We start from the raw sequence: 17,701 nt of genomic DNA on the forward strand, positions 1-17,701 counted from the left end.
TGGAGGCGAAGCAGGCACCATCCTCCTCCTCTCGCTTCCCCCTTGCCCTCCTCCCCAAGCCCTTCGAGCTCATTAGCAGCCAGGAGGAAGGCAGGCAGGTAGGGACAGGGCTGCTGTGCTGCACGGCCCCGCTTGCAAAGCTCCCGCTCGCTAATTGGGCTCAATTAGGTGGCTCTGCTCCCCGCGCAGCCCAGCCTTCCCCCCCGAAAGGTTAAATTAATTGCTCAAGGTCAGGCAAGACCAGCAAGGAGCTGCCGGTGCCCACAGCTCCTCTCCAGCCACCCCACTGCAGCAGGAGAGGCACAGCCCTGCTGCTGGGCTAAAAATAAAGACCTCTCCTGATGTGGAGAATGACAATTTGCTAATTAGTTTAATATGCAGCCTTAATAAAATGAAGAAGTAATTTGAGTAAATCTCAATTTCTGGAAAACAAAGATTTGATTTTCTGATCTGTTTGTTAAGAGGAGATGCGTTCCCAACCCCGTTTCTTGATGTCTCTCCTTTAAACAAGCTCCCCGTAATTAAAACTGCAGAATCCCTAATAAAAGTTTGTCCCTTTCCAAGTCACGCCCAGCTGGAGCACAGTCAGCCTGGATGGCTTCGGGCTTGCTTGTCTGCGAGGCGCAGATAGCATCGAGGTCCTGCACCCACCAGAAATCAAAAGGGAAACCCGTTTCGGCACAGCAGGTGACCCCCCGGCGATGCCACAGCCCCCCGCCCGCCCTGCCCAGCTCACCGTTGACCGTGAGATGGACCCAGCTGCCGTTGTGGAAGGTGTCGTACTGCTGGTCCAGCATGAGCACTTTGCACTCGTACCAGCCCTGGTCCTCAGAGCGGACCTGCTCAATGCGCAGGGAGGCTTTGTCGTGCAGGCTGGCCCGGCCTGGGGGGAGAGCACAGCCGTCAGCGCCGTGGCCCCCCAGCGCTGCACCGGCCCCCCCAGCGCATCGCTGCGAGGGATGCTCCAGCCTGCTGCGGGTACCAAGCAGCTGCAGCAGCGCTGGGACGGGACAGTCTCCCATTTTTCCCAGATTTGGGTCCGGTGCGGCCGGTTGTAGCCAGCCAGCCATGCGCTCGCCCGTCTCAGGAGGGCAGAGCAAGCTGCCGCAGCCAGGCAAGGTGCCTCGAGCGGTGTCTGCCCACAGCGACACCGGCCTTCTGCTCCCAGCCAGGGGCTGGCGGCGGTACAGCCGGCAAGCAAGCGTGCCCCAAAGCTTTTCCTGGCCTGGGAACCTCCCAAAACGCAGGATGGCCCTGAGCTGACCCTGTGCACAGCCCAGGAAACTGGACCAGCATCAAAGCATCCCCAATCTCTGCCCCAGCGCAGTGGCCACCAGGATCTGGCATCTCTCATTCATGAGCTGAGTTTAGCAAGGCTCAGCCCAGGCTCGGCTGCTGCCATCCTCCCCGCCACAGCACTCCTCAGGGGAAGAATCTGGGCAGAGGAAGCCCCGCAGACCCTGGAAGCAGGGCAAGACCCAGGGAAGGTCCCCACGACAGGGAATGGCATATTGAAACGGGTCTGTTCCACCACACCAACCTCCTCAGGGCTGGTCCCCAGCTCAGAGACCTCACCAGAGGTCACTGGCCACATGGGACAGGTGGCATGCTGGCCACCAGCCACACGGGCTCTGCAGCTCCAACCTGCCACCTCTACCCAGCACGTGGCCCTGGCTCCATCCCCACCATCCCTCCAGAAGCTCACAGCTGCTCCAGAGCGCAGCAGCGGCAGCAGCCACCGCCGCCACCACGCATCACCCTGGGTTTCTCTGCCTCGCTTGCTCCCGTCCCACGCAGCCCAGCTGGCTTCCTAGCACTGCTGCTTAATTAAAACCAACTGGTTGGAAAGCGAGCAACGAGAGGCAAAGCCTGCGTGGTTTCCGACGGAGGAGCGGATGGAGCAGAACCATGCATCCCAGGCTGTGCCAGCAGCTGGGACCCGACATGCACCCCCCCTCGTACACCCGCACCCCCCGGACTCACCGGCATACTCTGGGTCGACATGGGGAGGGTAAAACCCAAACTTGATGAAGATGGGGATGGGGACGCCAAACTTGAACCACTCCACGACATAGGGAGGGGGCTGCCCTGTGAGCGGGTGGATCACGTCGCATCCCAGGATCACGCTCTCGCCAGCGCGAGCGGTCACAAACTCGGGCTCCTCCCTCGAGCCGAGGGCACCTGCAAGGAGGCGAAGGAAGAAACCGTGGCTGATCCCGCCACCGGACCCCGGTGTTAGTCGGAGGACCAGGACCCCTGGGAGACCCACAGCAGAGGTGATGCCTGCCCCCACCCAGGACAGCCCCAGGGTCTCCCCTGCCCCAAAACCAAGGGGAAATCCTCAAGCCCCTCCACTCAGCTCCAGGGCCACCCCAAGACTCAGGACAGCGGCCACCAGCCCCCACTGCTTGGGGATGGCCGCTGCCCTCCACACCAGGACAAGGGTGGTGCCCAGAGCCCCTGTAGGGGTCTTGGAGAGCCCCTGCTCTCAGTGCAGCATGCCCAGTGTGGCTCCCCACCTAGCAGTGCCATCAGGGCTGCCCAGCATCCCTGGCACAGGGAGAAGGCTGCTTTTACAGCCCTGCTTGTGCCCCCACAGTCTCTGGCGAGCACGACCACCAGCCCCCAGCTCTGGTGTGCCAGCCTGGGGATCTGGCTTTCCCACAGGAGCCGTCCCACCCAAGGGCAGCCCATCCTCATCCTCAGGCATCCCTGAGAGCCCCAGGCCTGAAACCCGGCTGCGACCTGTGCATCAAGTCTGGCACCCTGCTCCTCCCGCCCGGCCCTGGCTGGGGTAATTAAACAGGGCTTTGGTCTCAGACGAAGGCGCTGCTCCACCCTGGCTGCGCCTCCCTGCTCAGCTGCAGCCTGGCGTCATCCTGCTCTCGCCATCAGCAGCAAAGCTGCATCCTCAGCACAGCTTTCAGAAAGGGAGAGGGAAACCCAGGGTGGGGGGGAAGACAAGGTTGGGCGGGGGGGGGGGGGGGGGATGTCCCCAAAACCGCAGGCGCAGGCTTCAGCCTCACATCTCCCATCCCATCAAAAAGCCCCTCTTTTCCTGGCACACGCAGCCACCGCCTGCTCCGGGGGGATGCTGGGAGAGGGATGCTCGGGGAGGGATGCTGGGAGAGGGATGCTCGGGGAAGCACGTTCCCACTCCTCCGCGCTGCTCTTCGGGGCCGCCGGTGATTGGCGGCGGGTGACATCACCGCTTCCCCGCCGCGAGCCCAGCATCACCGGCTATTTTTGGCTCCGGCACAAGTGTGTACCGGCAAGAGGCCCGCGCTGTGACACCCCAACGGGCTCGCCAGCCCAGTGACCCCATAGGAAGGGGCCAGCAGCCCTGGCCGTAGCCAAACCCCCCTCCCCTGACACTGTAGAGAAGCACAGCCAGATGACCAGCCAGGCATCCTCGGGCTCCACACGGCCAGAGAGGCAGGCACCAGGCACGGGGCTGGCTGGTGGCTGCTTGAGGGGAGGGCTGGAGGGCTGCCTGGGGGCAAGGGGGAAGGGCGATGCTGGGGTGCAAAGCTGCGAACCATCTGCAAGGAGCAGACGCTGCATTGCACGCCCGCTGCAGGCACCCGGCCCCGCTATGGGGGTCCTGCATGGCCACGTACCTGCCTGGACCCCATCCAGGCAGGGGGAATTGCTGCGCACACACGTGCCATCTGCACACACGTGCAATGTGCATGCACACACACCCCCAGCTCCTACCCCCCCACTTTGCACCGCCCTGACAACACACTTGCACCTCTCCATCCCTCGTTATCGCTGCATCGCCAATGAGCTCAGGCGTTCGCACCCTGTCAGCAGGGATGGTGTGTCACCCCTCCCCTGCCACCCCGGCAAAAAACCGCGAGGACCTGTCCCAACCCCGCTGCGCTCATCCAGTGGGGCTGTGCTGCGGGGCTGGGAACCCCCCTCCCTGCCCACAGCCCTCCTGCGCCGATCAGGGACAGCAGCTGTCACGTGCTGCTCAAGAGCATCCAAGGACGCGCGCTTCCCCACCCGCCTTGCCCGAGCGAGTGTGTCCCCAGCACCTCACCGCCTTCAAAGGATGTTCTTGCTTCCCACCAGCAGCAGAGGATGGAGGGGGCAGCACCCAGCCCCTCCCCGAGCCCCCTGCCTGCCCCAGCCCACCAGCTCCTGGGGTACTAAGGCGGGTCTTGGTTTTCAGCTCCTCAATGCCAAACGGAGCCTGGGATGCTGACGCTTGCCCAGCTGGAGAAGCACACCCAGATGTCCCAGGGACGGGTGCTGGGGAGTCACACTCGCAGACCTACACCCCGCCTGGCTCCCCAGCAAACCAGTGGGTGACGTCCCCATGGTGGTGACGAGCCAGCCACTCTGCCGGACCCACGCCTGGCCAGGGCTGCCCGGGTGTAGGAAAATAGGTCAGCCCCGGCAGCTCGCAGCGCCGGTGTCTGATCGCAAGGCCGGTGGGGAATTGTACGCACGGCTGAGCATCACCTCCCCACGCGCATGGCCGACTGGCAGCCACGGCGGCTAACCGGCCCCCGGCTCTCCCCAGCTGCCACCCACCCTGCCACCGGCCCCCATGCCCTCCTGTCCTGGCTTCCACAGGCGGCAGGAAAGCAGTGGGGAGATGTTTTGGAGACCCCACCTTCGCTCTCCCCAACTTCCCAGCCCCAACCAGGTTTTCCTTCCCAGTCCTGGCCGCTGAAGGCATGCAAGCAACGGAGACCGCAGCTCTCCATTTAAAGAAGCATTTCTCACCCCCACATTTGTGGGGAAACGCTTGAAAACAACCCGCAGACGCCAGAAGAAACAGAGCACAAACAGACAGGGTATTTTTAAACCCACTTGATTTTCCCAGCCAAGTTCAGAGGGGTTTCAAGGCTTAACCTGCAGGTTGGAAATAGGGTCAACATCAGCGATGCGAACCCCAAATCCCCCTTGGTGCGGGAGCTCGCACAAAGCTGGGGGATGCCTCGTAAAGAAAAACAAGTAATCAACAGGCTTCATCATCCAAGCAGATCCAGGAAAAATAAAAGCACGCTGTGTGCCAGGAGGCAAGAATACAAGATGCGGAGGTGGAGTTGAACAGCATCCCAAAGGGAGAGGAGGGAAGGCTGCTGCTGCGTAGAGACTGTGCCAACGCCGGGCTCCCCGCGACGGCAATGACAAGGCTGGGAAGACCCTCGCCCGGCTGCGGGCATCCAGTTCCTCCCATCCCAAGAGGGGAGACGTAAAGCAACACAGGACTCAGTGAAGCTGGTGGTATCCAGCACCTCGGGTGCACTCGCTGAAGCGGGACCCTTCCCCGCAGATGCTTCGTGGTCTGGACGTGGCCGGAGCAGAGCAGGTTCCAAATGATGTAACGCCCAGGAAAGCTGTCCTGCCCGGCACAGCGGGCACCCATGCCCCAGGGTCAGAAGGGGGATCCCATCCTGACCCACCATCACCCTGCAGCCTGCTAACAGGCACAGAGGCACCACTGTCTGCCTGCAAGGCTCCCCCCAAGCCCCCGCGCTCCCCCATCCCCGTCCCCCCATGGGGAGGGCTGAGGAAGCGGGTGCAAGGCCCTGAGCTTGTGGACCTCTCCTCCCTGCTGAGTGGAGACGAGATCTGCTCTGACACATCCCACTCACATCGGCGGAGGCAGGATACGGCTGGGATCTCCGAGGACAAGGCCACCAGCATGGCATATGGAGGCCAGCAGGGAAGGGGAGCAGGCAGCCACAGCCACAAAACAAGGTGGGCAGCGATCGCAGCCCAGGGTGGGGGACGGGGGACTACTTGCTGCAGGGACCTGGGCTGCTAAAGGGGTACCCGCAGCCCCCCGAGAGCATCTGCCTGTCCCCTGGCAGAGGGGAAGCCCCTGGGACCGGGAGAACAGTCCTCACCCCCTCCCCCAGCTGGAAAGCAGCATCTGGGCTTTCAGCGCAATTCCTGCGTTTTAAACCCGATTTTCCAGATGGATGGAGGGCAACGCGCAGGTCAAGTGACATGCCTCAAGGTCATGCAGGGCCAGCGGAGGAGCAGGATTAGCTGCGAGGGGTGGCTCGGCGCCTTGTTCACGGCGAGATGGTGACTTTGAAACCCATCCCTGGGGACAAGGGGTGTCCTGGGGACCTCCACCACCCCCCACCACCCCACAGGCAGGCAGCTGCCCTGGCACCCCCAGGAGAGCAAGCCTGGCTGGGCTGCTGCCCCACAGCATCCCCCTGCCCACCACGGTGGGTCCCCACTCCCCAAAATGACACAGGTGGGACCATGCCCGACTGGGTGGCAGCTCAGCAAGCATGTGTGCTAGCACAGGTCAGTGCTCACAGGGGCACAGACATGAAGCATGCCAGAAAACTACTTCCCCACAGTCACCCCACTCCCATCAGGGTGTCCCTGGTGCCCCACTCCCTCTAAATGCCACCGGCCTGGCGTAGAGCATCTCCATGTGCCACACAGCAGACACCTCACAGGAGCCATCATCTCCCAGCAACAACCAGCAGCTCCCTGCACGCTCCCCATGAGCCCCCTCCATGCTCCCCACGAGCCCCCTCCATGCACCACGGGGCCGAGTGAGCAGCTGTAGTGGGGGGAAGCTGGAGCCAAAACGGCTCCGGGGGAGGGGGGGGGGGGGTCCTGGACCTGGAGAGCACTACCAGGATGCTGTGCCCCCCAGCCCAGCGCATCCAGACCCACATGGCACCAGCAGCCAGGAGCAGGCTGCCCGCATCGCCTTCCCCAAGAAGTGGCATGTACCACCCCGATGCCTTCACAGCCTTCCGACTGGCAACTGGGATGCAGGCAGCACTCCGAGCTGCCCGCCAGCAGCTCCTGAATCACGCTGTTCCTGGCTCAGGCAGCCCTCCCACCAACGCCAGCCTCTCCATCGTGAAGCAGGAGGAAGGGAGTCGTTTTCCCGAAGGCCAGCTGGTCGCTCAGGGCCCCCAGCTCCGGAGATGCCTACCGCAGGGGAAGGGAGAGGGAAGGACTTCTCCATCGGCACGGCACAGAGCTGGACCTGCTGCTCACCCATCTGCAGGGCTGCTCTTCCAGCCTGAAGCCGTGACCTCCAAGACAGAGGATGGGAGGCGAATGGGAGCTAGCCCATCCTGCCACAGCTCCGCGGAGAGGAACTTGCAGGGTCCACCCATCACCACCGAAGCATCTTCCAAGTCGAAAGACAACCGAGGCAGGAAAGCATCACCGCAAAAGCCCTCCGGCAAGCCAAGTCAATGACTGGGACACACGCATCCCTCCCTGCCATGCGCGCTCCCAACAGGTCCGGAGGAGCAGAAATCCTCCAGGGAAGGATGGAAAAGGGAGTTGGGCCAACTCTTTGGCTGCTCCCAATGCCAAACCATCCCCTTGCCAGAGGAGAGCGGGGCCAAAGCCGCATGTGCCAAAGCCGGGCGGCTGCTGGTCCAAACCCCTCCACCGCCGAAGAGGCACCGGCTCTTGCATGCAACAGCTCCATGCTGGGAGTGAGTAGGGAACGCAGCACCAGCACAGCGAGCTGCTCCGACCGGCCAAGGTCAACACCGCCAGCGTCACCTGCCGCGGTGTCGGGGCAAACCGCTTCGATGGGAGCCCTCGCCCAGGGCTGGCAAAACCAAGTCCTCCCTCTGCAAACCGCGCCTGCTGGATCCACAACCATCCCCGGTCGCCGTGTGATGCCACGTCACGCTCGTGGGAGAGGGAGGAAAAGCCCCTCAGCGTCACCGGGAACGCCAGGAGGCCGGATCCCTCCTCCAACACCCACTCCCGTCGCGGTCACGTCCCGGGCTCTACTCCCCCACACCGTAAGAGGGATAACGCACCCTCCTTCCCTCTCTGAGCCGATTAACGCCTGGAAAGCCCTCAGAGAGCCAGGCCAGGCCAGAGGCTGCCCAGGGCCTGCGCCGTGGCATCGGAGCCCAGCTCGGCAAGGAAGAAGGAGGTGGGAGGAAGGCCACGGCAAGGGGAAAATCCCCGGCGAGGCCATCACACATGGCGAGCCCCTGCCCCGCTCCAAAGCCCTGTCCCCAAGCGATGTGGGGTGACACCACCCTCCCCCCCCCCACCAGGGGAGGCCAGCGCTGTGACCGAGGGGCTGCAGCAGCCGGGGCTCCCCATCCCCACGCAGCATCACACACCACACCACCCCCCACCCCCCCCCGCGGGCCGCAGCGCCCCCTCGCCCGGCGCCCACCCACGCATTACTCACGGCGCACTCATTCATCACGTACGCGCTGCTCCGTACGCGCAGCACCCCCGCGCCTGGGCTTCCCGGCACCCACCCACCCTGGCATCAATTCCGGAGCCCCATCCCAGGGGCTCTAGGGTATTTCCAAGTTCCCAAGACGCTGAGCTTGCTGCTCTGCTCCCCTCCCGGGCAGAAGACCCCTCTACAAACCGCTGCTGCAAACCACCGCCTCGCCACGCCGCAGGATGCATTTCAGGCAGGCAGCGGTCAGCTGCGGCTGAGCAGCAAGAGGGGGGCCCCCCCCCTCAAAAAAAAGCAGCCTCATCCTGGCCCCCCTCACCTCTGAGGAGCCAGCTACCAGGCAGGGATGCCAAGGGACCATAGCAGGGTGCAGATGTGACCCCACACACTTGAGAAACGCTGTGATGGGGGGGGGGGGGGGGCTGCCGAGGTGCCCCCTCCCTCTGAGGCGGTGCTCCCCCACGCCCCGGGGAGGGGAGCGGTGGTGGCTGCCAGCCAGGCATCGCTCGCTGTCGGCAGCCACCGTACCACCGTATCCCCACGGGTAGGGCTCGGGGACACCCAGGGAGCAGCTCCTGGGAAGGGACCACCCTGTGCCCGGCGAGGTACCAGCAGCAGAGATGGGAGCGGGTGCTGCAGCAGCGGCAGGCAGCCCCCCCCCTACCTGCAGGGATGGCTGGGGGGGAGGGAGGGGACTGGCAGCTGAAGGAAAAGAAGCCAGAATAGGAAAATCAGGGTTATTCCCTGCTGCTGTCTCCCTCCTGACCTTGGACAACCCTGTGCCTCAGTTTACCCCGGCACAGCAGCCAGCCTGCAGTGGCGAGGGGCAGGAGGGTAGCCCCCCATCCAGGCAGCAGGAAGGGGGTGGAGGGGGGCAAAGTCACCCCCAAACCCACAGCCAGGAGGACACGGGCACAGCCGGGGAGCTGCAGGGAAGGCACCGAATCCCTCCTGCAGTTCTCCTTGCCCAGCCGGGCTACCCTTGCAGGGAAGGGCAAACGCCGCCTGCATCCCTCGCTGCTTCCCCCAGCCCGGAGGGTGACATCGGGGAGCAAGGGACACCTGGCCACCCTCAGGCCCCAGGCGTGCCCCCCGCCAGGGCCGGCACGGGCTGCCTGTTCCCGAGGGAATTGCCCAGCCTCCCGCACCAGCTCCTGCCTCCCCAACTTCCCGAGTCGCAGCCGCTGCCCTTTGGGAGGTCACTGCAAAAACCGCTGCGCGCCTGGGGAAGATGCGGCTTTTTAGTATTATTATTTATTAGCCTAATTTATTATTATTATTATTTATTACCTTATCTTTTTATTAGCATGTATTTCCCTTTGGGTTTTTTTTCTATTCCCCCTGCAGCAGGGAATAAAGACACAGCGGGCGCCTGGCTGCAGCCCCCCCGGGGCCACGGGCAGCGCTCAGCCCCCCCCCCCCCCCCCCCCCAGCCCCGGCACAAGCCCCTCCGGAGCCGCAGCGCACCGCCCCCCCCCCAGCCCCCTCCCGCCGCCAGCCCCGCGCCGCACGCCCCCCGCCCGCGGCATGCACGTCCCGGACACCGGCAGCGGGGGGGGGGGGGATGCTCTGCACGCAGGGGAGCCCCGCCGCCGCCCCGCCGAGCCCGGAGGACCCCCCCCCCCCAACCCCGTTGCGACCCCCGCGGCCCCCCACTCACCTTGCACGGGCAGCCCGCGGGCACCGAGCACACTTGCTACCAAAGCGGCCACATACCAAATCATAGTACTACCGGCCTCCGGTGCGCAGCATCTTCCGCCCGCCGGGCGGCCCGGCCGGGGCGGGGCAGGGCTGGCCGGGCCGGGGCACGGCTCCCCGGGCCGTCGCGGGGCTGGCCGGGCCGGAGGGGCGGCTCAGGGCCGGCCGCCGCCCGCCGCCGCTGCGCCCATGCCCGCGCCCATGCCGCCGCCGCGCCGCACCTGCCCTCCGCCGCACGGTGCGGGGTGCAGCCTAGCCTGCGCCCTTTAGCGGCTCGGTGCCGCCCCCGCCCGCCGCCCATTGGCCGCGCCCCGGCGGAGTGGGCGGTGATTGGCCGGCGGAGCGGCCCGGGCCCGTTTCAAGGTGGGTTGGCGCGCACGGGGCCCCTGCGCCGCAGTATCATGCGCACTGCCGGGAGCGGCGGGCGGTGCGCCGGATCGGCGCGGCGCGGCTCGGCTCGGCGCGGCGCGGCTTGGGGTCACCTCCGCCGGCCGGTCACCTCCCGGCCGGCTCTGCCACCCGCCCTGCTGCAGCGGCTCCACCCGGCCTCCAGATGTGCCCCTGCGCCGGCTCAGCGTCACCTTCCCGTCCCCAGATGTGCCCCTGCACCTGTGCAGCGTCACCTCCCTGTCCCCAGATGTGCTGCCCCTGCGCCGGCTAAGTGTCACCTTCCTGTCCCCAGATGTGCCCCTGCACCTGCGCAGCGTCACCTTCCCGTCCCCAGATGTGCCCCTGCGCCGGCTAAGTGTCACCTCCCTGTCCCCAGATGTGCCCTGCACCTGCGCAGCGTCACCTCCCTGTCCCCAGATGTGCCCCTGCACCTGTGCAGCGTCACCTCCCTGTCCCCAGATGTTCCTCTGCGCCGGCTAAGTGTCACCTCCCTGTCCCCAGATGTGCCCCTGCGCCGGCTCAGTGTCACCTCCCTGTCCCCAGATGTGACCCTGCACCTGCGCAGCGTCACCTTCCTGTCCCCAGATGTGCCCCTGCACCTGTGCAGCATCACCTCCCTGTCCCCAGACGTGTCCCCGGCACCGGCTCAGCGTCACCTCCCTGTCCCCAGATGTGCCCCTGCGCCGGCTCAGCGTCACCTTCCTGTCCCCAGATGTGCCACCTGCCTGGCACAGTGGATGGGAGGTCCCAGTCCCCACCTCTACCACCTGTCCCTGCTGCCACATGCCACCCCTCTGACATGCCAATTCCACTTTGCACCCTCGCAGGGTCACCCACCTCCCTACCATGGGCTGACCCACCCGCCCCCGGCACCAGCTCCGCACCACCCCAACCAACATCAGCTGTGCCATCTGTCCCTGCCACCCTGCACCACCTTGGGGTGACATGCTTGTCACCTGCTTGGTGACACTGTGACCTTGTACATCAAAGTTTCACTCAGGCATCAGCTCGGGGTAGCATCCCCGCCACCATCCGTGCCCCCAGCAGAGGTTCAGGACCATCACCCCACCACCCTGCATCAGCCGTGCCACCTGCCCCCTGCACCAGCTTGCTTTCATCTCTGCCAGGACCATGCACCTCTCAGTCACCTCCTCACCACCTGCCACAGCCTGGTGTCATACTCACCTGCCACCTCACATCCAGCGCTGGCTTGGTGCCACTGCCACCCTTTGCACCAGCTGTACCACCCCCTCCTGCCTCCCTGCACCACCTGTGTCACCTCCCCCTGCTCCCACTCCACTCTGCTTGCCCCCGTCCCTGCACCCTGTGACAGTTCCCCGTCACCCTGTCCCTGCTGCGTGCCCTGCTGGGCACACCCCTCCATTTGAAGAGAGAATTGGGGTCACTCCAATGGAGAAGAGGTGGAAAACAGAGAGTCCCCCTGTGCTCTCCCATCCCAGCCCACCTCTCCTCCCTGCAAACACCTCCGGTGATGCCAGATGGGGAAACAGCTGGGCTCGCTCCCCGAGGAGCATGCCAGCAGGAGAAATGGGCCACTGCACTTCCCCCGAGATGACAGGCAGCCCGGGAGGGGACAGGCTTGCGCGGAGAGAGTGGCACACCATTTTGTCCCCAGCGCTCACTATCTTCCCCTTGCCCGCACCGTTGGGTGAGCTCCCCACTGCGAGGTCTGAGCAGCTGCAGACCTCCCCACCTCCGCCCACGCGCCTCCCAGGAAGAGGCAAACCCCCAACCCTTGCAGAGGGTGTTTGAGGAGCATCCCGCACCTTCTGCCCGCTATTACGCTTCTTGGGGGTCAGGCATTGGCACAGCCCCGGGCATGAGGTGAGAGCCGGTGGGCAGCACGGGGATGAAGGAGAGCATCCCCCTGCCCAGCCCCAGCTCACGCCAGCTCCCGGGCAGTTTGCTTCCCTAGCAGAATCCAAGACCTCATAAAAGTCTGACTCAGCGCTCGGTCCTGAGGCCCAAAGTGAAAGCTCGCAAATCTGCGAGGTGGGTTGGCGGGGCTGGCAGAGCCAAGGATGGCCCCTGCGCCGGGGTTTAAGCTGCTTTCCGCATCGGGGCGGTCCAGCCTGTTTCCTGAAAGTCAGGTTTGCAGTAGCCTGGGAGGGCAGAACCCTTTGGCCAGCACCCTCCCTGCTCCGGTCCTGCTGGCTTCAAAGCACCCAAAAGATCCCAGCCATCACCTACTGCCCGCGAGGGAGCAAGCCCAGGGCTGGCAGAGCTCCATCCATCCTCGCCCATCTGGGCAGAGGCAATATATCCTGGTCCATGTTACCAGCCAGATCATCTTCATGTCTTTAGCGGGCTCTTCCACAAGTTCAGAGGGAAAAAAAAAAAAAAAAAAAAAAAAGAAGGGTGTTGATGCCACCTACACCAACACAAGCCAAGCCAGGAGGCACTGGGAGCCCATGGTAGATGGGGAGGACCCAGCCCCGCTCCCGGCGCATTCATCCCAAGCCAAGCACAGCACAGGGCCCCCCCAGCATCCCTCCAGAAACTGGAAATCTGGGCTCAAGTTGGAGCAAGGCTGCTGGTTCACACCCTTGTTTCTCCAGACTAATTTGCTGGTTTTATGAAATCCATTCCCCACTGTTTTCACACTTCTCTCCCTCTCTATTTATAGCTGGGTTTATTTACATGAACAGGGCACTCCGTGTACTTTCACGTCAGTCTGCGGTGGCAGAGCCGGGAGCGGGTGAAGGCAGCAGGCGGCACGGCAAGGCGAGGAGCACCCAGGTCCTCGGCCACGGCCACCTCCTGCCCATCACGTGGGAGGCAGGCAGGCAGCCTTCCATGCTGAAACAGGAGCTGCCAGGGAATGGGCCAGAGCTGGATAAGCCACGCACGCCCCAGACACACACAACCCCCCGACCCATCCCTGTCCCCGCAGGGCACAGCGATGCAGCTCCCATGGGATGCAGGCAGCCCTGGAGCCGGCACCTTCCCACCCCGCAGGTCAATCCTTCCACTTTCCAAGGAGGAGCAGTGTTTCGCTGGCCTGAGCTGTATCCATCTTTCGTGATGCTGATCCGGGGATCCCTGTGGCACCCCTAGCTCAAAAAGGGACAGAAAGGGGGTGGGGTGGGTGGGGTGGGAATCATTGCAGACCATGGCTCGGTGCAACTACCCTTGCCCTCTGCCCCATGGTGCAGCCATAGAGAGCACAGCCTTCCAGGCACAGCTGAGTCACTTAACAACTGCCCAGCAATAAATTTACCACTCTGCCTAACAAGAAGGATAAAAATGCCATTGCTTTTTGGTTTGATTTTTTTTTTTTTTAAACTCTGACAGATGAGGCAGGAGTCCTCAGATTAGCACAGGAGCAAGAGGCTCAGGGGATGCGGCTCTCCCCATCCTTCGTGTGGTTGTTTGGGAGAGATGCTGCCCCAGTCAAGCTGCTGCCAGCTCCCTGGGACTTGGCTCTTGGAAGCAGGGACAGAGGTTTAAGTCTGGATATCGGCACAACAGAAGCAGGAATGAGCTACAAGTACAGGCTGGGAATTCGGGGATTTTCAGCACTCAGAGCTGCAGCGTTCTGATTCAGCCTTCACACAGGGCAGCAAAAATACTTGCTGCTGGAAAGGGGTTGACCCAAAAACGGGTCTTCCTGGGGTGCTGCTCTCCTCCTAGCTCCTCGCTGCCGGTGACCCGGCCAGGAGAGCAGGAGATCCGGACTCGGCTGCCTGCTGCCCGGCCGCGGGACGCTCCAACCCACACGGGGCTGAGTCTCCCTGCACAAGTACATGATTATTCACAGCCTCCAGCATTTGCATGGTGGAGTCACGAGTCTCACAACACCTGATCTCCTGGGAGAGCTGCCTCCTGCACTTCGGGAGGCAACGGCCCACATTCAGAAAGTGGGACTCGGTGTCTCACGGCATCCCACATCACCCAGCTGTCACCTCCTCCCCGCTCCGCGAAGGGACCGGGAGAAGGGAGCCCTCCCCATCCCTGCCACCGTGGTGAGGAAGATGGCTTTGGGGCAGGGACACACAGGAACCCTGAAAACGCGGGAGCTGAGCATGGGAATGCTGAGCCAGCCTGCAGTGTCGCTGTGTGCGCAGCCAGCCTGCCACAGGAGCGACCGTAAAAACCCCTCGACGGAGTCACTGAAGGATGAGCAGGCAGATGGGCTCGGCTCACGCCAAGCTGGGGTTAGACTCATTCCCTCCCTGTCCCCTCTCCCATCATCGGTGGCTCATCACCGGCGCGTGACTCCGGCTGGCAAGCAAGGAGGAATATAGTGCCATGCCTTCCCGGCTCCACATCCAAGTCGTGGAACAATCCACCTGTGGTATTTCAGAAAAGACACACTAACTTCTGCTGAGAGGGGTCAGTTGAGTCACATTAACAACTTTTTCCTCCTGTTAGCAGGTCTCCAACGTAGCTGATTACTCATCAGCCCACTAATAGACTCACTCACACAGCACTCCCTGGATCAAGCAGCAGCAATTGTCTGTCTTGTCTTATTAACCTCAAAGAAGCATCCGACTCGGTAACGCGATACCCCATCCTTATCTCGTCAACTACTTCTCCAGCCAAAATACATCTCTCAGAGGTGCAGGGCATCCCAATCCCGGCACCGGCTCTGTGGGGCTCAGCCTCATGGCACTGCTCCACGGCACCTTGGCTGGGGCAGATGCAGCCCAGGTGCTGTGGGAGACCCCAGACTCACAGCAGCCACCTCCAGACACCATGGGCCGGGGTTTGCTCCCCCAAGAAAGGGGCAGCAAGGCACCACCAGCCTCTCCTGGGACCCGTTTCATCCTTAGCACGAGGCGGACTGTCCCGACGCTGGTGCTGTAACCCCTCATTCTATTGCCCAACGGTGGGGCACGTCCCCCCCCTGGCAGCAGTCGTCCCCCCCCAGCCCTAAAAGGATGCCAGAGAGTGCTCTGCTCGGTGCCACCGACTGCAGCCCAGCAGCACCGTGCTGCTGCTCCCACCCCCCCACGGCACCCTGGCACTGCCGCCCACCCCATTACTCACTGGGCCTCTCTGGCACTGGGAACACACCTCCCCGTGCAGGGAACATGGGCACAGCACGTGCTCCTGGGGGCTGGGGGACTTGTCATCGGCGCTGTCATCCCCATGAGTAACGACACTTTGCCTTGGCTTCCCCTCACACATCCCCAAAAAGCCCGGAGAATGCATCTCTCCTGGGGGGGGGAGGGGGGGGGGGCACAGCCCCACGGCAGCTGCTCACCTACCGCCTCCCCTGCACCGTGGGGAAACTGAGGCACGGGGCTTGGGCAGCAGCCAGAGAGCTGAGCCCCCGGAGGGAGAGGGGTGGGATGGGCCACTTCAACCGTGCTGTGGCAGCCCCGGGGAGGAGAGGTGACTCACTGAAGGTCGGGCAGTGAGGCTGGCTCAGCACCGTGAGGCAGACGCTGCTGTCCCGGTGCTCCAACCTCTCGCCCTGGCATCCTTTCCAGCCCCTGCACATGCAGCGTGTCATCAGCTGTGACACACTCTGCTGACGTCCCTGCATCATGTGGCATCAACCTTGCCGGTAATTACCAGTGGCAGGAGCTCTTCCCCCTTCCCTGTTCCCTGCTGCAGCTGGGTGTGCTGGGCTCCCCGGTGCCCACGGCCGGAGCCCACCGCAGCCCTGCATGGCTGCTGCCAGGCCAGCAGGCACCCCTAATTGTGGGGGCTGACTAGCATGCTGAGCCCCCCCACGCACACAGTGTATCCCCAAGAACCCTTGCCGGAGCCAGGCAGGGAGCACCGGGCTGCAGGACCCTCTGCCATGCAAGCGTTGCCCCCCAACAAATCCAAGCAACAAGGGCATGTGCTGGTCTACGAGGGGACAAGCATGCTGGGGACCCCAGCACAGCTGGAGCCCGCAGCACCCCGGGAAGGGGACGGGCAGGCAGGTGCCAGGCTGGGCTCCAGCCACCCAGGCAGGGCTGGCGGAGGACAGCGAAGGAGACTGCAGCCCGCCCGGGGAAGTGGGGGCCAGGCTTGGAAAGGGCTTTTGCTGCCGGAGAGAAGGGCTCTCTTGTAACGTGCCAAGAGGCAAGGGAGGCTCAGAGCCGCCTTTGTTCGGAGGGGAGCAGACGGCGGCTGTGGGGGGCCGCAGCCACGCACCTCCCTGCCCAAGCTGCGCCAGCCACTGTGCTTCCCCTCCCTCAAACCGAGCATCCCAGGTGGGGGCTCAGCCGGGTCTCAGGGCAGCCCCCGAGGACCAGGTAGCTGGAGACCATCCCCACTTTCCCCACGGCCATGCCAAGCAGCCCCCAGAAACCGAGCTGTGGGGAACAAGTGAGGGGGCTACATGGAGCGGGCAGAGCTAGGGGGGGACCAGCCGTGCCCCTCCAGCCAAGCCCCTGCCGTCACCTCCCACAAAAAACAACCACCTGAGGAGCAGAGAACCTGTAACAGGGATGCTGGAGGCCACAGCCCCCCGAGCTCTCTGCTCCTGCACACGCACCTGAGCCCAGGCAGAGCGAAAAGAGGCCACAGCTCTTGCATGGGTCCCCTCCAGCCTCAGCCCAGACGCCACAATGAAGGGCTCAGGAAACACGGTGTGCCTGTTTCCCCTGCTGCCCCACAGCATGCAGCCCAGGGCTGGTGGCTCAGTCCTACTGGAAGCTCCGGGCTCAGCACCTTGTGCCCCCACAGCTCAGGGCATCGCCCCAACAGCCTGAAGCCTTCCATAGGTCAGGAGAGACCTGGGGGGCGAAGGTGCAATGACCAGGTGACACTGCAGCCGTGGGGAGCAAGTCACCGGCCAGAAATCACGAACGCAGTGAATGAGTCTGCAGACCCAGGGACCCCCCAGGTCACCCTTTACAGCCCTGCCATGGCACTCCCAGGGACCAGGAGGCAGTCACCACCACAGGGAGAAGTGACAGCCCCCCAGGGCCCTGCTGGGGGCATGAGGACCCTGCTCCAATGGGACACACCACTCCTGAGACCATTCCTTCAACCCAGACTGGCACAAACTAGAGAGACGAGTTGGCTAGTCCTCAGCTCGTTGCTGACCCCGCCCCCCCCCAGTGAGCCAGCCTGGACGGGGAGCAGCACGGCGGCTGCTGCCATCACTTCCCTGCAGCTGTGCTTGGCCCCAGTCGGCTCCCCCCTCTCCCCAGCTCCCTCCCCGCCAGGCAGCAATCAGCCCTGCATTCAGAGGGCTGCCGGGGAAGATGATTAGGCAGCGAGTCAGACCACTTTGGGGACAAATGTGCAATCAGTCCCGGGGAGCACGTCTTACTCCCCTGGAAAGGTGGCACAGTTCCAGGGGATTGCTGACTCTCCCCCATCCCCAAAAGCAAGCCCCCCGGGATGCTCACCCACTCCTGCATCATTCTCCTGAGCCACCAGCTCCCAGCTCGGGCAGGAGGACCATGAAGGCCCCTCCATCTACTCATCTTCATGGAGGAAAGGGCTGAGGATGGTCCCGGGAGCGGA

At 63.8% G+C, this 17,701-nt stretch overlaps 1 protein-coding gene across 5 annotated transcripts in view; it reads right to left on the reverse strand.

The window, feature by feature from the left end:
- Positions 1 to 10,020, reverse strand: part of IGSF9B (immunoglobulin superfamily member 9B) — a 39,674-nt gene extending 29,654 nt beyond the window's left edge. For 4 of the 5 annotated variants that reach the window (XR_005831259.1, XM_040616297.1, XM_040616295.1 and 1 more), the window contains exons 1-3: positions 9,834 to 10,019; positions 1,984 to 2,181; positions 737 to 883 (exon numbers count right to left, since the gene is read on the reverse strand). Coding sequence is in view for 4 of the 5 variants with exons in the window: in XM_040616297.1 (XP_040472231.1) it covers positions 737 to 883; positions 1,984 to 2,181; positions 9,834 to 9,897 (409 nt within the window). In the remaining variant the exon portion in view is untranslated. Of the gene's footprint in view, positions 1 to 736; positions 884 to 1,983; positions 2,182 to 9,833 lie in introns of all 5 variants that reach the window. The other variant, XM_040616298.1, reaches the window with a different exon arrangement.
- Positions 10,021 to 17,701: the final 7,681 nt, after the last annotated feature.

Source organism: Falco naumanni, chromosome 16 (genome assembly GCF_017639655.2).
Source record: "Falco naumanni isolate bFalNau1 chromosome 16, bFalNau1.pat, whole genome shotgun sequence".
In the NCBI taxonomy this organism is placed as follows: Eukaryota; Metazoa; Chordata; class Aves; order Falconiformes; family Falconidae; genus Falco; species Falco naumanni.